At 41.1% G+C, this 20,981-nt stretch overlaps 1 protein-coding gene across 7 annotated transcripts; it reads left to right on the top strand.

Annotated features, from left to right (window-relative positions):
• Positions 1-481: 481 nt before the first annotated feature.
• Positions 482-19,542, top strand: MAX (MYC associated factor X). 7 transcript variants are annotated; one of them, XM_061609491.1, is made up of 5 exons: positions 482-698; positions 1,108-1,134; positions 9,072-9,179; positions 16,175-16,304; positions 18,289-19,542. In XM_061609491.1, exons 1-5 carry the CDS (start codon positions 657-659, stop codon positions 18,474-18,476), a joined length of 495 nt encoding a protein of 164 aa, XP_061465475.1. In that variant the 5' UTR covers positions 482-656; the 3' UTR covers positions 18,477-19,542. The 7 variants fall into 7 exon arrangements, with proteins under 7 accessions (XP_061465475.1, XP_061465479.1, XP_061465477.1 ...); XM_061609493.1 differs by having other exon boundaries at positions 484-889; XM_061609492.1 differs by having other exon boundaries at positions 486-698; positions 16,181-16,304.
• Positions 19,543-20,981: the final 1,439 nt, after the last annotated feature.

Genomic DNA, 20,981 nt, shown 5'->3' with positions numbered 1-20,981 from the left:
CATTGAGCCCTAGTAGCCAACTCAGCAACTTTATGCTGGAATCTCCCTTTGAAACCTTTTTGTTGAAGTATGGCAACTTTCCATTCTGTTACAGAATATCCAGGGAGCCCGACATACTCCCCCACTGGTTTCTGAGTGTTACCATTTTTTAAATGGCTTGTTTGTTTCCATGTGTTGATTCTCTTGCATAGAAACAATCCAGTGTGGCTTATGTAAATAGAAGAAAGCCACTTCTGGCACAATTATGTTTCCTCTTCCTAAGAACAGCACTACCCGCTCTTTAAACAAACAAACACAAGTCAATGGGAGAAGGGGGGGAGGAAAAAGGAGGGTGCTTAAACAGATCGCGCTCGCTTGTTTCCCATCCACGTGTCCTCTCCTTGGACTGCCGGGAAGCAAAGCCTCTTTGTTAGGGACTACGACCTCCATAATGCACTTCGGCAGCACTGCGCAAGCGCAGGCGGTGACCTCGACGGAACTGCGCTGCCTAGGTACAGCTGGGAAGTATAGTTAGGGGTCTCACTGTGTCGCTAGTGATGTGCGCCTAAGCGGACTCCATCTCCCAGCATGCTTGGCGGTGCAACAGGGCCGACGAGAGAGCGAGTGGACAGTGTGGGGTTAGTCGTCACGTGCGGTACGAGGTGCGTGTGCCGTTGATGCTGGAGGAGGAGACGAAGAAGACGCCGACGACGGAGGAGGTGGGGGCAGAGACTGCTGCTGCCGCCGCCGACGCTGCTGCTGTGCTGGCTGCCGTGCGCGAGGGCTGTTTTTGTCGCTCTCCGCGGCTCGGCCCGCAGCGCCTGCCAGGGAAGCCCACGAGCGGGCTTGGCCGGACGACGGCAGCATCGGCAGCATGAGCGATAACGATGACATCGAGGTGGAGAGCGACGTGAGTCTCACGCCGCTCTTTCTCCTACTTACCTACCCGTCCTGTTCCTCACCCCATTTCCTCCCCGGCCCTGTCCCGTCTCTCCCTCCCCCGCACCCCCGCGTTGGTCGGTCGGTCAGTCAGTCGGTGCGAGTGTCAGTCGGTGGCGGGTGGGGCTGAGCGGCACTGACAGTAACGCGTGTGTCTCTCTGTCTCTCTCTGTCTCTCTCTCATTGCAGGAAGAGCAGCCGAGGTTTCAGTCTGCGGTACGTCTCTCTGCCTTTCATTCGCGTAGCCCCCCTACCCTTCCCGGCCCCCTCCTTGTCCTTTCTCCTGTACCCGCTTACCCCCCCACTCCCCCGGCTCCTCAGGCAGAGAGAGCGGCCCGGCAGCCAAAGCCACTTCCAGGGTTGGGGAAGGAGGAGGAGCGGGGTGGTGTTATGTGGAACGAAAGAGGGCCTGCCTGGCAATGGCCCGTCCTGGCCTTAAGTCTAGCCTAAGAGAGGCGGGTGGGCGCTTGTGTCTGGGGACGGAGAGAGAGACAGACACCTGTTTGGGAGAGATTGTGGCGGGGGGAGTCTGGAGCTTCTCCTGGGCTGGGCTGAGGAGATTTTATCTAGGCCTCATACAGCGGGGGGGGGGAGGGATTAGAGGGGGAAGGGAACAACGAGATGTTTGGAGTTGAAGGGGGTTGGGCTGAAGGCAAAGAGAGGGATCAAAATGTTGGGGAGGGGTAGTGTCGAGTCTTGTATATAAATACTTTACAGGGAAGGTCAAAACCAAAACTTTGCAGTGGATGGGGAAAGGTGATGATGAGAGTCTTGGCAGTTTCCCTCTTGAGTTACCTCCCACTCCCCAAAAGAAGGCTTGGAGTGTATTGGGTGAGAACCATATATTGAGGAGGGGGGGATTACCCACATTTGCATAAAGCACAGCACTACTTATTTCTTTGTGTAAAAAGGAAATAAAGCTAGACTGTCTGGAGGGGTGGGAGATCTAGAGAGGCAGGCAATCCATGAGTAATTAAGTGTATTTAAAAATAAAATAAAATCTGTACTGCCTTTAAAATACCTTAGCATGGTTTCCGGTTCTGAGGATTTGCTGTGAGTAGTATGCTGAAGACCGCAGACTGCCCAAGAGGGCTATGGAAGAGTCCCCCTTCTTTTGCTGCTGCCAGGGGATTTAATGAGCAAGAATTTGGGAATTCTCTTATTTTGGTGTTTAATCTCTTTAGTGGATTATAGTGAAAACGCTGGCCTTTACAGAAAACTTCCACAAAGCAGCTTACTCTGCCTTATATTCAGTTGCTGAATATTTAGTTTATATATGTGCAGCTTTCTTTGTTGACCCTATAGAATGGCCACTCATACCACAGAGTGATATGTTTTTCCTGTGTCACCTTTGCTTGTTGGAAAGTTTCTTGTAGTGTAGTGTGGCACTTTGGCACAAGGAAGGTACTCTCCTTGTTGCCATGTTGTATTGTCACAGTTACATTGCTAACCCTAGAAACTTGTGAATCATGGCCTAGGTAGAAATTTAAATCAGTAATTTTGCTTGTTGAGTGTGGATAAAAGTGAAGAAGAGGATAGAGATTAATATATAGCAAGCATTTTAGGAAAAGGGTGGATTGATTTCAAACTTAATTGCCAAGAAAAATATCCAATCAAGTTTCCTATTTTGTGATCCGCCTATCTACTGAACAAACATACAAGCTAGTTGCTATAGCAAAACATAATTGACTTGAAACTAAATGCAGCTTTTTAACGAACTAGCAGCATAATCCAAAACTTTTAGTCATTCGGTACACATGGGCCGCAATATTGTTCCTGCTTAGAGGGAACCGGATAACTGCCTGATTTTTTTTCTCTGTACCATAAGAGATTAAAAGTTAAAGATTAGTTAGTAGACAAAAGAAAAACAGCAGTGACAAGTGAATGTCCTTGCTGTTTGTCATAAATATCCATAATTTGAAAGCTGAAAACATTGTAGAGCTTGGATACAGTAATACAAAATCACCCATATGGGCTCTGTGGATGATTCAGGATGGCATCTTCTTAATTCTACTTCCTGTGATGACGTACTAGTTACTGACTTGGATCCAGAGTTCTTTGAGTTGAATTTCTGTCATGGGATGCTCCTGTTAGAAGAAAAGAGGGGAGGCTGTTTCTGCCAATTCCTCCTCCCCCTGCAACTTGCTGTGTCACCTGAAAAGCTGCTCTGGAGGGTTGGGGTACCCTTAGGTACAGGGGGCTGCAAGAGAAATGAACAAAAAACCTCCCTCTCCCCTCCTTTCTTCCAGCAAGAGCCTCTAGTTAATCTCAGTCCCTTCTACAAATAGGAGGAATCTACCAAAAGGGCATTCTGGACCCACTGCCCTGTGCCCAGTAAGATGCCCACAATAAAGTCATCTTTTTAAAATGATTAACATCAGAATATTTTGCCAAAATACATATTTTTCTCAGTATGTTTTTCTGTGTCTTTTATTTAGAAAAACACTCTTTTTAATAGTAAATGTGCTTAATAAATGTTTGTGATTTAGTTTTAAGAGACTGTAAGTGTAAATCTTAACATTTGTGTTAAATTAGGATTTCATTCTAAAGAATGTTTATAACTTTTTTAAAAAAAACTAGTTTTTAATTACTGTTTTTTATCCACCTTGAGAATTTTTTTGTCAACTGCTGTTGACAGATACCTATTCAAATTCCCTGTCTTCAGCATCTTAAGAATGTAAAGAGGTCCAGCTTAATATTTACTTGGGTTAACAAATAAGCAAGGCGTAAATGCCTGTTGCTCCTTATTATACTACACGGAAAAATATACTTTAGAAGAAGAATTCTGTCTTCATGGTGAAATAAATAACCACAGAAATTCATTTCACTAAAGAAAGAAGTAAAATTATTTCTACTTTCTTTCTGGTAGGTGTATAATACTTCTACAATCAGAAGTGTTTTAAACTATTGACACTCCCTTTCAATTGATTGAAGGCCTTAGCCAGTGGGTGATGTTTCACAGAGATCTGCTAGGAGGTTGACTAAAGCAGAATAGGTGAGAAAATCAACAGTTTTCAAAATTTTGTGTAAATGCTTGCATTGATTTAAATGAGTAATGAATTATTTTAATTTAATGAAAAGGTTGCTTTGTTTTATTTTGGTAAAGTCGTGTGTGGAGTTACAGGTATTGAGAAACCAATTAAGAGAGAAAAGCAACTACCTCATAGGATTAAAAGCCATGTGTTTAGAAACAAAAAGCCCCCTACAGGCTTTCTGTAGTTGGATTGATTGTTTTGTTTCAAGTTCTCCCATTTTTGCAAATAGGCTTTCTAACTGTACAATCCTTCAGTGGGAAGAGCTATAGTTCAGTAGTAAAGAATCCACCTTACATGCAGAGGGTCCCAGATTCAATTCTCAACATCTCCAGGTAGGGCTGAGAGAGACCCTTGTCTGAAATCCTGGAGAGCCACTGTCACTCCGTGTACACAATAATGAGCTAGATAAATCAGTGATCTGATTTGGTATATGGCAGCGATGTTCCTAGCAGATACCAAACACCTTTTGATTCCTGTGAGGAGGTGAGCACCATGATAGAATTTACTCAGTGTACTTGGGATACACCTATTTTAGTAGAACAAATTCTGTTTGAGTTCATTGCATCAATGCATAATTTAATTTGTGATGCATAGATGGACTGGAGGTTTGAAGGCACCTATGCAGTATGCAAAGGAAAGTAAGAAATCTTTTTCAATTGAGTAAGATGATCCAAGGCTTGTGGCTGCCATTCCATATAGACTTTTGGGAATAATGTTAGAAGAATTCATGTTTCTGTGAACTGTCTTGTTTTCAGTGACTATATGCATTGCCTCTAGTACTGTATTTTTAAGGAGAAAAGTTGGGGGTATTGTAAAGCAGGAGTGGTTCTCCAGTGTTGGAACTACATCTCCCATAATTCCTCATCACTGGTCATAGTAGCTGTGGCTGATGGGTGTTGGACTGAACCAGCATCTCAAGGGCCACATGCTAGCCACTCCTGCTGTAAAGATGAAGAATCCTGCTTTAGGGCAGTGCATGGAACGAATTATGGAATCATGTCCAGCTCTCTCCCTCTCTCTTATTAATTTGTAGGTTTTTGGGTCGGTGACTCTGTGATAGCTTGAGTCTGTCTACTGAGAGGATAAAATTACTGTGTGCCATTGTCATATGTGGTTCAAAGACTGTTGTGCTGCTGTGTATGTCTACAATACAGTAGTTGCTTATTTTAAGAGCCGTGCAGGTTGAAAGAAAGCAGAATGTAAAGGTCACTAACTGCCCATCATACTGTGATAAATACATTTTTTCAGCTACCAAAGACTGAACCATCACCATCATGAAATTTTTAGAGTGCAGTGTTATGACTAAATTTCAAAGGGAAGAGACTATTCCCAGTGATTGGTGCAATGTGGGCCTAGTCACTGCTGAACCATACAATTCCTGATCTGGCTACCTACACATCTACCTGAATAAAAGAATGAGATTTCTCATTAATATCGAACTGCTCGACTCCTGGCAAGCTATAAAACCAGGATTAGGCCTTCATAGCTAAATTCTACATTTTTTCTGATTGAATATGCTCATTCCCATGAGTTTATATACATTACAAAGGGTTCTAATTGTCAGGTAATCTCTATTAGGACAGAATAATATTAGTTTCCTCCCTCTTCTTAGCCCCTGTCCTTGCCAGGAGCTGATATTTTCCTGGACAGTCCAATGGTTTTGAAAGTAGCTGATGAGGTAGTAATGGAGAGTGGCATGGCAGTGAGCCACCTTGCTCTAATGAATGGAGACCAGTGTTTTCTTGCTATCCTTATTCAGCATTTACTCTGGCTTGTGCCAACCAGAACTCATTGGATTAGATCTGGCAGTCTTTCCTAAATGCAATTTGCTCGCTTTGAATCCTTGCCATGAGTACTTTGCGGAGAGCCAGGTGCTACATCCACTATTGGCTGAGTCTGTTGTTATAAAGCGACTTTTTAGCATACCACAGGCAATGGTATCTATGCCACTTTGGCCATAGTGTGTGATATTAGGCTAATCAGAAAAGAAAAAGTAGCTCACCTGCACTATACTGCTTGTCTGCGTTCCTTAGAATTGCCTAGAACCACCTACAAAGATTGCCAACTTTGAAATGGGGAGCAGGATAATATGTTCAATGGTCAAAGCTTTTTATGGTTTGACTTTGAATTAAGGCAACAGAGTTCTTAAGTAGAACAATACATACTTATTTACTTTAGGCTTGGTGAAGTTGGCTAGTTGAAGTGGCTCTTGACATCTCAAGGTACAATAAAATTACCTGAATGGACATGTGATAACATATCAGTTTTTAGAGTATCTCAGTGCTACTGCATCTGCCATTAAGATTTGTAGCAGCGCTAAAAAAGCCAAGGACCATGGGCAACTAGGGAAAGTGACCTTCTATCATGTCTGTTTATGATTGTCCATGTTGAGCCCTCTCCAGCTATTTTTTTGTTTCCACTCTTAAATCTTCTTTTATCCTCACTATTACACCAAAGTAGAGACCTGTCATAAGCACACGCATTGCCAAGTATTACAGGGGTAATTGGAAATAGCTACAACTACTGTTGTCGAGGGGAAGATTCTGCGGCTACCTCTCTGTACTTCTAGCTGTAAGAAAGTGGTATTATATATGCAACCAGTAATCATTATTACACCATCTCAAAATTAACTCCTGTATTGGAAATTGACTGCACTTCTAGCACTTCTGTCACTGGAGTTATAATTCTTTGGTAACTTGACTACAGTACTATGTGTCAGATAGCGTTATACATTCCTTGTTTTATTCCTCAGGGTGCAGATAATATCACCAGTATGTTTTTCTTTACTATATTTTTACCAGGGTCATGTTAATGGCTCATTGAATAATTTTAGAAACCAGTGCAGCCACTCAGCGATTAGGGTGAGCGGATTTGTGACTCTACTAGTTTCTTCCACCTCCCTGATCTCTTGAAAGCTACTCAGGTAGCAGTGACTTGCTTTGCATTAGCTTTGTGAATGCCTACAAAGCCAGAATTTATGGAAGACTATCTCCTTAAACTCCATAATTTGGCAGTTTTATTAACAATATAGGGACTTGCAGAAAAGTTTGTTTTTCTTTCACATTATGCATCACCTTTACTAATTTTAGCTGTACATTTTCTTTTCTGGCATGGTCTTAACTGACACCTTCAGAACACTAGTGACTTTTCCTATTCCTTGTTCATGTTGAGGATAGGTATTGGCATGACTTGTGTCATCTCTTCTTTGACTAACCATCTAGTTTGTTGCTTCAGATGAGTTCTTGGCTTGAGATCTCTGAAGATGGTGTATGTGAACTTGGGATTTAGAAGATCCCTTTTACCACGGGGGTGATCTGCAAGTTAGATCTCTAATCCACAAGGTTTCATAATTGTAGATGGGCTAACAATTACTATCCTTTCGTTTCACTGGCATCTCTTGGCTTCTCATTCCTCTCCTTCTCATGAGCTGTAGCAATCTGGTTGCACCAAGTGACCTGCAACACTCCTTTGCTACCACAACACTCTGGACCTTTCAGTGGCCTATGTAGTAGGATAAGATTAGATCACTCCTTGTTAGTCCAGTTCTGTCTCTAACAAGCTGATCTAAAGGGAACTATGACAGAAAAGTTCTCTGTGCTTTGGGTTTGGGGTCCAGCCACACCCAGAGTGCTTGTTTACATCTGGCAGACAATCTGTTGTGTGCGTCAGGAGCTGGGTGTGGGATCATTGCCAAACCTGTGTGACTGGAGATTGCCTTGGCATTTGAAAGGTGGGGTTCCATTAATCATAATTTGATTTCATTGTGCCACCTGAATTGTCCCTAAATGGCAATGAGAACAAAAGGGTATCACTAGTCAATCCAGAGAAGCGGAAGAGAAAACCAGAGGTGGTATAAATGGGATTTGCTGCAGAAATACTTAAAAACCTACAAGTCCCATTAAACTACAAAGCTGCTTAAAAAAGCTGTCCTTCCAACAATAACAAAAAATACACTCAAATGCATTTTCCCCTACCAGTCTAAATAATTAGAGAGGGATTAGATTAAACAGAAATGTGTCTTTTTGCTAATGGAAAAATTACTTCCAATGTGAGATTTTATTTATTTATTTATTAAATTAATATCCTGCCCTTCCTCCCAGTAGGAAATTCAGGTGCAAAACTTAAAACTGCATCTTTTCTTGGACTATGTTTGGCTTTAAGTGGCATGGATCTATTGTGCCCACTGTGGTTTGGGATAGGGAGTAGTTTGTACATACATTTGACTTCAAAGGGCCTGATGAATATGTACTTCTGTATATGGTAGAGAATGGTTATTGAGAAATATTGAATATAGGTAGTGGCAAGTGACTACTTGGGGCATGCTGGGTGGTGAGGACTAGCTGATTTTGCATATGCCAGTAGATGAGATCCTACTCGGAATATTTTGTCTCCCAGGAATTCTCTTAGCTGCCTTTGGCACACTTTCAACTGTGTTCACATCCTTTGCCATTCAAATTTCAGAGTAGAAGCAGCAATTCTATCTTCATGGAGCTCCTACATAAAAATAATGCAAGTGTTTATGCATAAAGTCTGTTACTTTGATCAAGTACATAATTTTGGGTTTTGAAAGGCATTGAGCCTTAAATGCTCAGCTGTGGTACTATGGCTGAACCAAGTAGTTCTATCTTTTCTTGTTTTTGACTATAAACAGTTGCACTAAATGAGACAATATTCCATATGTATACTGCAGTGCTTTGGTGATTCCAATTGAAGTCTCTTTATAGTACAATCCCCAGAAACTCCTGGTACTGGGAAGGGTCCTGTAGCATATTCAGAATGCTTGGTACTCTCTTGGGGACACAGAGTCTCCAGTCCAGGGGATAGCACAAAGGCCTTTCTGAACAGTCATGTGGAGCTGAGATTGACCAAGAGAAATGCTGCAGGGCAAAAGTCCGCCCTCCTCTTTACTAATCATACTTGTTTTGTGTGCTTGCTCTGGACTTTAACTGCCTTGAATGCTTCTTTTGCTGACCCCTTTGTTTCTTTTCCTTCCTTAGCAGGGCTTGACTCAGGAGACCCTTCCTTCTTGCTATGTGCACGCTAATGGCCTGCATATGGCCTGTTACCCACTGGGACAGTGAGGACCCTAATGCTTGTTGTCCATTTTGTCTGTCCTAGGCTGACAAACGTGCTCACCACAATGCACTAGAGCGCAAACGTAGGGACCACATCAAGGACAGTTTCCACAGCCTGCGGGACTCTGTGCCGTCGCTTCAGGGAGAGAAGGTGAGTTTATTGAGAGAAGTGATGAGCTTCCCCTGGGTGCTGTATGTTTGTGATCAATTCCTTTGTGATCATGCCCTGATCCCTTTTGGATCAGGTTTCTGAGCAAGAAAGAGCCAGTGCCAGTGCCAGTACAGCTTAGGAGGTAATTCTGCAAAGGTCCCAAATAGTTTGCTTTAAAAAAGTACCTGCTGCTTCAAAGGTTCATAGTGAAATGAAGGTGAATTATTGTCGTGACAAGTAACTTATCCTTTCATCAAGCATTTCTAAATAACTTATAGTCTTTGCCTTTTGTTTCTTAGGGCTGCTTTTGCCATGTGGCTTCACAGCCCTGAAGAGATGGTCCATTTCCCTGCATTCTGGCAGCAAGCCCCTCTGTCACTTATGATGAGTGTCTGGTCATCTGCTGCCTGCAATTGCATAATGTTGTAGAGGATGATAGGCTTCTCCTCCTCACCTGCCCCTCCAACGCCTGTATTTTAAATCAGGGTGAGGACCCTGAGGCTTGGGAGCTGAATCTGAACTTTGGAGCTCTCCCCAAGCCATATATCTTTCACCAGCCCTGCTTTGCACCCTGTGTGTGTGTTTTAAACTCTGATAATGCTTCTTGCTTGCCTGGATGAAGGATAGAGAGGGATGAGTGTAAGTGTGTAGAAGGTAGCCTACCGTACAAAGGTAAAATTGGCATTTGTAGCTCCCATCCATCACTGGCATGTGGCCATGGGAAGGTGGTCCAGAAGGAAATATGGCCCCTGGACTGAAAAAGGTTCCTCACCCTTGTGGCCAACCTTTATTTTCATTTAGCTCTATAGGGCTGGATGGCAGCATTACATAGATATAAAATAAATAGTTCCTTGTTCAGAGGCTTAAATCTAAATGAATAACATGGAAGAACAGAAGGAAAAATGGAACTAAAAATATGTCTCTTCTTTCTGCTAAACCCAGGGAGATCTGCTATTCTCTTCCCATCCTCCTCTTTCACCTATGATGGTGATGCAGGGTGGTTTTACAGAATCTTGGCTTGTGATCAGCCCTCTCTGTTGATTTTTTTCTGTTACCCACATTGAAATTTGCTTTTGGTGTAGGGTTGTTTTGATTTTTTTGCCATGAGCACACACCGCCCCTCAATCTGTGTTTAGAAGTATTTTACAGTAGCAGGTACAATTTCAGTTTAGGCTTGTGGCAAACAGTTCAGACAAGCATCCTTCAGTCTGGACAGGGAGAACAAGCAATCATCCATGAGTAGAGTGATTGTATGAGTTAGCCCTAGATCTGCAGAGAATGTGTGAAGATTGACTTCCTTGTCCTTCCTCTCTAGACTTGCAAGTGAACTAACATATAATGCTAGTAGGTAACTTCAAGCTTTCCGTAGGGCTAAAGTGGCTGTCCTGAAAAAGAATGAGGAAATGGTGCTCTGCTAATCATCAGTGGTTGGAATGCCTACAGAGTTGTCTGCAGAAGCTCAGTACAAGGTACTTAGCTTGATAGGCAGGATTTTTTATGTGCAGTCACCTCTGATTACACTGTCCTAGACAACGTCAAGACACACCCATTTATTACTCAGGTCACGCAGACAAAGATTTCAGGTTTTTATTGCTGGTTTTTGTTAAGACTCTGTTGTATATAGTCTATTTTTATGCTATTTTATTATATTACCTTTGCAATTTGTGGGTTGTATCCCCTAAGTCTTACTCAGAGTAGACCAGTTGAAATTAATTGACCTAAGTTAGTTGTGTCCATGAATTTCAGTGGGTCTGCTTTGAGTACGACTAGCATTGGACACAACTCTGTATTTTTTATGTATTACTCTTTAAGGCGGTGCACACACCGTACATTTAAAGCACATGGCTTCACCCAAAGAATCCTGGGAACTGTAGTGCAGTCTCCAGGATTGTTTGGAGGAATTCATGTGCTTTAAATTTGCTTTAAATGTATAGTATGTACACAGCCTAAGTTTTCATGAGCGTGTTTCGCTCATAAATGTGGCCTGTACATGTTTTAAATAATCAATATAGGCAATCTGTTCGTTAAAATATGTGACCTAACTTTCTGCTTTTTGAATTCCCCTTTGAGGCTAGTGCAAGCTTCTGAGTACTTAACGGTCTGAAACGTCTGAAATGTTTTGTTTTAATATAGTTAAAGTCTGTTTTTATGCTATTTTGAAGTGTTTTTAGTGCTTTTGTTTGCTGCCCTGGGTTTCTACTGGGAGGAACAAACAAACAAACTTTAGGCCCTGTTCTGGGTGAATGATGGCAGGGTTTGTGTGTGATGATGGCAACTCCATTGGGGGTCAAAATATTTGAAAGCCATGCTGCTTGTATTGTTTTGTATATCTGAGATGCAGTGACATCATGCGATCAACACCAGTGTTTAATATCTACAGTGATCTAATACTCCCAATAGTGTGGAACCCTAGCAGTGGTGTTTTGCTATGTAAACATGCCAGCTTTAGTTATAATTTATTTGATGCACATCTGATTGCATATAATAATATACATCCGCATTGTAGTGCAGAGGTCACTAATTGTTTGGGATCCGTGGGGACATTTGCAAATTGGAGAAACTGTTGAGGGCATCACATACAGATCGCACACACATTGCATCCAATGCTGTTGGCTACAATAGAATGCTTATTTCAAGCCTAATTTCAGTGGGGGAAGGGACAGAGGGAAGGAATCCTGTGGATACCAGGGAAGGTCTCTGTGCACGCTTAGGTGCCGTGTTGGTAAGCCCTGTTCTAGTGCAACTAGTTGGGCATAAATAACCATTTTAAAGCATGACTGGATTTTGATCAGAGCATATGGTTTGCTAGATTAACATTGATTAACAGGCTAAATTGGACAAATAATGGCCTCTTTAGCACTTTAAATTATAACCTGCTCTGTTCCAAACCCTTGGGACAGGTAACACTTAATTTTTTTAAAAAATGAAATAAAATAATAAAAAACATGAATAAACAATAAACCCCCAATTTACCTGCCTGCCAGTTTACTCCAATCTCTAAAGGTCAGTCTAGCTGGAGATCTTACAATGCTTCTGAAAAACTGCTCAAGTTTAAACTTCCAGTTTCTGAGGGGATAATATATTTCTAACAGTGGCTCAGCCATTGAGGATGTGTGCTGCACACCTTTGCAGTTTCAACTTGGCACCCAATTAGAATTAAAAGGGCTCCTGCCACTGATCATAGAAGAAATGATCTGTCTCTAAGAAAAGGCAGGCTCCTTATGTTCCACTTGAAGCCCAGCTTCTGTTTTTGAAAACAGAAAAGCTCTTGATGCTAATAGGGCATGGTTCTGGAACTTTGCATTAAAATGAATAACCATGAAACCAATATTCTGTGACTTTGGTTAAGGGCCTAAATTCTTGCTTATACTTTTATATATTCAGTGTAAAATGTGTCTAAATAAGTAAATATGCCATGTCTGTGATTGAATCTTTCCTCATTCCATCTCGGCTCTAATGGGAGGATGCTTTACTGGAATGTGATTGGATGCAAATCTAACTTAGAGCTTCCATTTTTCAGCACAAAATCAGGTTTCTGTAAGAAGTTTAGGCAATTCAAGTTTAATAGATAAACTCAAAGCACATTTGAGACCCAGCAACCTAGTTAGCTGAAAACCAGATATGAGCTAAGTAAAAATTGTTGTACAGGCTTGAGGTAAATTGCCTCCAAGATGCTAAAAGCAATCAAATAAACTGAAGTGGGAGCTTGTTGTCTCCTAGGTTTGAATTCAGTTCTAGCAGAACCTATACGTTTCAGATTGGCTTGCGTAACTCTCAGAGTTGCAATAGTAGTTCATTAGAAAGAAATGAGCAATAGGCATACAGTGGATTTTTTTCCAAATGTAGAGAATTAAATAGTGAATTGCTTAAATTTGCATTGGTTAGTAGTAATAAATAACATTTGTGTAGTGCTTTCGAGTGTTCAAAGCACTTCATATGCATTATCTAAATGTCATCTTTACAAAAGTTGGCATTACTAATCCCACACGCACCCCTGCAATATGCAGGATGAGGTGCAGAGACAGTAGCTTGCCTAAATCCACCTCTTGTGTTTATGGCAGAAGAGAGATTCCAACCAGGATCTTCTGCTTGATACCTCAATCTCTTATCCACTATGCTACACCAGCTCAGAAGTAGTTTGCATGCTTGTTAGTCACTTGGTGATCACTGGCCAGCGGCATCTTCACAAATATAATTACCTAGCTGGGGCAGGCTGGACACTGCAGAAATACTTAATTATACTGAGACCATGGGCCATAAAGTAGTGGGTAGTATTAGGCTGATGCATGCAGGTGCTGGGGGAAGTACAGTCACTTGATTTAATTAGCAAAAGTTACATATTTGCTGCTGTTTCTCATTGGCTAATTACAGACAGGGTTTTGCCCAGCCTAATTTGCATTCTGAAAAAATGCTACAAACATCAATAGGAAAAGAAAAAATGTGCAGAATCTAGTTTAACTTCTACCAAATTGTGCCCAATATCATGAAATATTACAAAGGAGAAAATTATAAATGTGTGTAAACAGACACACACAAGCAAAGCAAAATCAATGGTACATTTATATGCAAACAAATTTTATAGTTTTTGTGATCCCAAAACGGATTCATAAAGGACAACCCATTCAGTTTACTATGCAACATAGTAAAGCTGTGTGAGATTTGCATATAAGCAGGGTTGTTCACAGTACAAGGGTGGTGCAAGTCTTAGGGAAAATAGTCTGACATCAGCAAGTACCATTTTTTTAATTCTGAAAAATGGAATATAATCAAACTAAAAACAAAGCTATGTAGATGGTATAGATCTTCATAGAGGTTGTTTTTGTTTTGGCATACATCGCTGTCCAGCTAAATTAGCAATAGAGAGTAAATAATTTCGACCCTTTTGGATAGATCCAATTAAAATGAGAAAGAACTTTGATCTTGTCATTACTTTTTTAAAAAAAACACTAGCAATGTATGTGGCCACCTGGATCCTGAATGATAACTGCATCTCTTTGTTCTTATATAATAATGTTTTAACTAGAGCTGTGTGCTCCTGTTATAAAAGCCAAAAGCAAATGTTAAAAACTGGAATGTCTGAAAAGTAAGACAATGACTAATATAAATGTAGCCATTCAAATACATGTTGATATTACCTGTAGTCTACCATCTTACTGTACCACCATAAAAATACTTGTGCTGTTAATATTCACAATATGAAAATGAAACTAAAACTTAGCTGTTTATCAGTCTTGTTTCATGTTTTGAAACAGTTCTGCTAACAGTGCTTTAAAAGAGGCAGGTTTGTTTTTTTGGTTTTTTTTACAGGTGGTGGGGTGTGCTTGGCTACCCTTCCTCTTTCCACACAGGAACAATGACACTACTAAATACTTAACTCTGTTCATGTAATGCAGTCCAAATCTGTGGACCACTTAGAGGTTTTTACAGTTAAATGATACATTTTGCTAAATAAAATAGATGCAACTGTCTTGAGCAAGGGACCCCTGTACCTTTAAAGTCTGTCAAATCTGTTTATTCAAGTTTGAGCTTTACATACTTTAATGAGAGTAATAGTGCCTTTCATAAAATGTCTTATTTATTATTTATTTATTAAATCTCTATCCCACCCTGCCTCCCAGAAGGAGCCTAGGATGGCAAACAAAAACACTAAAAGCACTCAAACATACTAAAAACAAAAAACTTTAAAGCATATTACAACAAAACAACTTCAAATAAGGAGCATGTGATATAATTCTCTTCTCACTTCCAGATGGGAAATCCAAGCCCATCAAAAGAGACCATTCTAACTGGCCCCTTGGACAATACAGTCTGGCTGCTTCTCCTTTTACAGGGCAGGTTTGTCTGCTCCACCAGCATCTAGCAATGAAGAAAGTATTCTCTGCAAAAATGATTCCAGTTGGGACTCTCCTTCCTTCCTTTCCCCCTTCTTTCCAGCTGATTCTTAGACTGTTCTCTGCAGCTGCATCCATCTGCATCTCCTTTCTTATTTCTCATCCCACCCTGAGCCTCCCAATCATTAACTTCAGTACAAATATAAGTACTACAATAAAAATGCATATAAGACACACACAGGCTACAAGCGGCTTTGAAAAACTTTCCAAGAGTATTTTCAAACTTGAGTGTTTTATGAGAACAGGTAAGCAGTTACTTTATTATACAGTTTCAGATTGCTGCTAAGTTTGCTGGTCAGTTGCTGAGTGAAAATACAAACCTGGGGAGGTATAGGTGCTGCAGAGAATTGCATAACTGTTTTAGGATGAATTCCAGTGGTGTCCATACAAGAGTGGAGCAGACTTCTGCTTGCACAGTGGGACTTCCCATTCCTGTTCCTCTCCTCCACTGTGCATGCTCCAAAATCTGCTTGGGAGGGTTGGGGGACCCTCTGGATCAATTTTGGGTGTGGAGGGGGGCTGCAGTGCAGAGTAGAAGTGGTCCTTCTTGCACAATGTTGGATTTCACCATTAATGATTTGAGCGTTTATATTTTGATGGTCAGAGATCATTAAGCTCAAGTACTGATGACATACATAGGAATCATTTATATTTATATTTAGGTTTATCTCTGAGAGGGAAAATATCAAATTGTTCTGTGGATACTCAATAGCAGTTGGAAGCATTTCCACTTTGCTAAAGAAGTTTGTGTGGGCACAGAAGGATTTGCTTACAGAATTGTTGGTGTAGGCAATGATCCAAGTCTATAGCTTCCTGTAGGAGTTTCATTCATCTCTCCATCTGCTATTGCTTAGTGTTGAGACCACGTGTCGTTATATAGAAAAAACTGTACTAATCAGGAGCTGAACAGTTAACATATCCTGAGTCTCAAAGCCTCTCTGTCTTTAGAGTTCTGCAAATCTTACATGGGCTCTAAGGCTGCACCTCCGTCAAATGTGGACTTTGTTGAGGAACCAGCTCCCTAGTCTCCCTACAAAAGGGAGTATCGGACTTAATGCCTGTGTGAACTAGGACTTTATCTGGTGTTTTTTTTCCCTACTATTGCAACAGGCATCCCGGGCCCAAATCCTAGATAAAGCCACAGAGTACATCCAGTACATGCGCCGGAAAAACCACACACACCAGCAGGACATAGATGATTTAAAGCGCCAGAATGCCCTGCTGGAACAGCAAGGTAGGTAGCATGTTCCCATCTTAAAGCATACAGAGTATTGCATGACTGCTTTAATTGCCATGTGAGATAATTATGCCACATTTAAAGCAGCCTGGTAAGTTGCTGCTCACAGTGGATGTGTGATGATGATGATGATGATTTAGTACAGTTATCAGTTGCTTTGGACAATAAAAGTTTCAAAGTGACTTGACAAGATAAAATCAATGCATAAAAACAACTTAAAACCAGAAAGAAGGAAAAAAGATGGGGTAGCAAACTTTGCAGTCCTATTGGTGTGCGTATGTGCAAGCACAGCATTATCTAACCTTAAGAAGCTAACCATCTGATCTCTTGTTCTGATACCTGGAACAGGGTCTGTACAATGACCCCTTAATAGTTGTAAAGATATGTTGAAGGACTTTTCAGGATCTAGCACTGAACTTCATAGGCTCATTTCAGGTTATACCAGGCATTTGTTAGAAATTTTTTACTCGATTTCTCCAATTCCAGAAGGATATGTGCAAGACAGCTTACTTAACTAAAACCAAATATACAATCAAAATTCAATTATAAAAATAATTGAACAAAAGAGCAGCAAACAATAAAAGGAGTAAACTAGCAGTCGTTGCTAAATGGCGTGTAAGTCAAAAGCTTGCTGAAAAAATAAGATTTTCAGTCAGCAGTAGAACATTCTAAAAATGGAGCTAGACTTCCCAAGGCAGAGAGTTCCACATTCTGAATACATCTGCAGACAAGACCCTATTCGTGCATCCTAGCCAACTACCTCAGAAGCCGGTAGACATACACCAGGACTCAGGGCTGAACATTTAACTTGAAAGCAACTCTCTGGTTAATCTAATAATCAACAGGCTTATAGTTAACTACTGGTTTTTTGTAATGAATATTTATTTTATTTTATTTATTAGATTTCTATCCCACCCTTCCTCCCAGTAGGAGCCCAGTAGGACTATAACTGTTACTGTGAAACAGTGGGTAATATCTAACATTAGACCTACTCAGAGTAGACCCATTGATTTCAGAGAGTCACTGAAGGTAACTGCCAGTAGTATGTACCAAAGGTTATTCCTTGCATTTCAGATTCAATCATGATAGCATCATTCCACATTTTTAAGAGCAGTAATGATGTTTATCCTTTCACATGGGAAGCCCCTGTTCCAGCAACTCCTGGGTACCTAGTTTTTTTGAGACCACAAAAGTTCCATTTTTTGCCCAGAGGAAGCAGGCAGATAGGGTCAAGCATGACATTTATAAGTGCATTATGTCCAGCTTGGCAATGAACATGTAAAATTGTACTGGTTGATTTATTTTGAAAATAGAAACTCAGCAGTATGGCAAGGGAAAAGGAAGGTTATTGTATTAGTAGTATGATTATAGAGGCTTAGAAATTGTATGTAAATGTTAGGGGTTGCATCCAATGTTAGTTGTAAGAGTAGACCCATTGGAACTTATGTACATGATTTACTTGGGTCCATTAGTTTCAGTAGGTCTACTCTGAGTAGAACCTAGTTGGATACAATTGCATGACATATACAGAAGTGTGTGTATGTATGCAGAGAGAGAGAACACAAATAATGTCCCTATAATGCATTTAACATAATTTCACTAAGCTTTTTCCAATAGATGATTATTTCACAGAATTTCCCCCCAAATTGCCATTTTTTCTGTATCAGACCCTGAAAGAAGATGGTATGTTTCCAGTTTTTTCTCAATCCTCCCCCAAGAGGTACCAGTCTTAGTTATAAAACTGGAAGAGACTTAGGAATTTTAAAAAATCATTTCTGAAATTATATTTATACTATCTTGGCTATGTTGTAAGCTGCTTTGGGAAGGCTGTTTTTAAAAAGCAGGATAGAAATACCCAAATCAATCCATAAAATTCTCTGAGCCAAGTGCTAATATGTGAACATGCACTCATGTCTGTGATTCTGTATGTACTGCCTGCCTTTCCCTTGTCCATTTCCATATTCTTGTTCTTGCATTTTAGTTCGTGCACTGGAGAAGGCAAGGTCAAGTGCTCAGCTGCAGGCCAACTATTCCTCTTCAGACAACAGCCTCTACACCAATCCCAAGGGCAGTACCATCTCGGCCTTTGATGGAGGCTCCGACTCCAGTTCAGAGTCTGAGCTGGAAGAGCCTCAGAGCCGGAAGAAGCTTCGTATGGAGGCCAGCTAGAAGAAGCCTCAGTTCCCGCTGCCATTAGACACTTGCTGGCTGCTTAAGGACTTTCCTTTTTTTTTTCTTTAGTAGAGGCTCTTGGACTGCAGCTTCTGCTGTTCCTTGGCCTGCCCCCTTTTGAATTAACCCAAACCCCTGGCTTGGCAGCTTGCCTTCTGGAAGATACCAGCCATAGCTTGGAGCAGGATGTAGTTTTGCCTTGTCCTGCCTCATGGGTGCAAGTTTCTAGTGTCAGGAATGCCCAGACCATTTGATGAATTCATGGGTCTGTGATTGCCTGGGCTGTGTGGGGACAGTGACCTCTCCATTCTTTCACTAGAGCTGCACCAGTCTCACTGTCGCATTTATCAAAATATTTTTATTTATGACAACAAAGCCAAAAGTCCCCTGAAGAATCTTGGTGTGGGAGAGGGTCATGCAGAACTCGGTATGTATGTCCCTCGTTTCCTGAAGTGATGGTGCAGGATTCAGAGTGATGCAGGGAGATGGATTTCCTTTTTGTATTTTGGCAAGTGATTAATTGGTATTTATTTCCTTCTATGGAAACTCATTCTGGTCAGATTCCTCCTCTTGCTGCGGACATTGGTAATGTGAAGCTACAGATTCATACCATGATCAATTCTTCCCTCTTTTTGAATTTCTCAGAAATAGAGCCAGCTTTTATAATGTAAATACACCACAAGCTTTGTTACTTGGTACTAATAACTGCATCAAAGCGTGGACCTCCTGCCCTCTGGAAAATGGGCCAGTTACCCACGTGAGTTAAAGGGGCACAGGCTGTGAGTGAGCAAAGGCCGCCGTGTGTATGTGTGTATGTGCACGCACATGTGCATGAGTGTGCATGTGTGTGTGTATGTGTGTGTGACCTTATATTTTTGTCTTCTTCCCACTCTTGTTTGTGATGTTTTCTGAATTTAGTGTATACAAGTGTAGCTTGGTCTCTGTCCAGGTGTGAGTCTATTCCACAGAACTGAAGTATGTTGTACATACTGCCCAAGAATTGTCTTGCAAGTTAAGGCTTCCCTTTACTATAAGACTATAAATAAAAAAGTATTTTATCCTTGTGAGTGGTACTGGTGTCTTTGTTGGGACAGTTGCCGGCTGAGGGTATGCCTGTTAGCTGTTACACTTGCATTTTCCCATTAATTAGGATGGGTAACATCTTGGGGACTCCAAAAACACAAAAGCTAAATCCCTAATGTATATTTGGGGAAATGGCCTTTTGATTCTCAACACAGGGCTCTACATTTGTTTATTCAGTAGATTTGTATTCTACTTTTTACCTGCAATCCCCAAACATTAAAAAAAAACCAAACAGTATGCTAAACTTAAGATGTAAAACCCACTTTAGCTTAACCAGGACCATGTGATGGTGTGTGAAAGGCATTCTTCAGATACTCCAGGTTCCATATCCCATGCATGCCCAACAGACTTAGTTTGGATCCTGGATGAGTCTGTTCATGTCATACATAGTTTTCAGATGATGTTGCTGTCTTGGTAAGAGGACAGAACTCTGGATTGTGAAGAAAAAAGTTCTTAATCACTCATGAGGCTTAAGATGTGCTTTTCTGCTGTTTTGTCGCTTAATGATTGGGAGTCAACTAACAACCTAGGAGAGGAGGTGCTTTTCCCTTAAATATTCTGAGTGTAACAATTTCTACTTTCTGGGGATTTAGTGACTTGTGAATTTGAGCTAGAACCTATTTTGTTATATGCATCCAGATAGAAACTTTTTTGCCATCCTCTACCATGGATGGAGAACCCTGAATAGGCCTGGATGGAAATGCCATGCCTAATTTGTCCCTAAGGTGGTGGTGAAAGACATCTTGTCTAAACCATAGCTCTCATTCTGAAATAAACCAAAGGCTGACTTTGCCCAGTGGTATGATGGCAGAATAGGTGATGTAGGATGGCTGAAAACTCAGTAAAATTCTAGTTTTATTAAGGAATAAACAGTATATGTGAGTAGGTGGAAGCCATTTAAGTAGATTGAATAGTTTAATACTAGGAGTGTGGGTTACAGATTGATTCCATACATGTCAGGCCAAGTTAATGTGTCCATTGTCTGGGCAGAACCATGAATTATTCTGATGGAAAAGCTACTGCTCAGCCCTTGTCAAGCATCACACCCAGGATACATCACAGCTCGCTCTGTGGAGCTTTTGAAAAAAGCTACTTGGACTCACTGGGAGCAGTGCTTTCCTTCTCACAATTGCTGCTCTTCTGCTTTGTTGCCACACTACCCCTTGGAAACTTGCATGTATAATTTCATGTCCATATATCCAGTTTGGCTAGTGCTGGAGCATACCATGTGGTTACACTGGTCTGAACCGTCTACTGAAAAGATCAAGATTTTCTGCTGAAACCTTGGCTGGTAGCCCAGATACTGATAGGCAGGCAGAGAGTTTGTTGACCAGGTTCAGAAGAGATAACTGCCCAAACTCAACAGTTATTTGAGATCCAAAAAAGTTGCACTCCTTTGATGTAGGAGAGTTACTGTAA

This window comes from Rhineura floridana, chromosome 2 (genome assembly GCF_030035675.1).
Source record: "Rhineura floridana isolate rRhiFlo1 chromosome 2, rRhiFlo1.hap2, whole genome shotgun sequence".
Classification (NCBI taxonomy): Eukaryota; Metazoa; Chordata; class Lepidosauria; order Squamata; family Rhineuridae; genus Rhineura; species Rhineura floridana.
The sequence above is the reverse complement of the archived record's forward strand: the minus strand, read 5'-3'. Positions and strand labels throughout refer to the sequence as shown.

What these genes read in the sequence shown, in the direction of transcription:
- MAX (XM_061609491.1), top strand. Translation starts at nt 657, where the DNA reads ATGCTGGAGGAGGAGACGAAGAAGACGCCGACGACGGAGGAG. An exon ending in AGACGCCGACGACGGAGGAG is followed by an intron (nt 699 to 1,107) that starts GTGGGGGCAGAG and finishes CTCTCATTGCAG; the next exon opens with GAAGAGCAGCCGAGGTTTCA. An exon ending in CGTCGCTTCAGGGAGAGAAG is followed by an intron (nt 9,180 to 16,174) that starts GTGAGTTTATTG and finishes TCCCTACTATTG; the next exon opens with CAACAGGCATCCCGGGCCCA.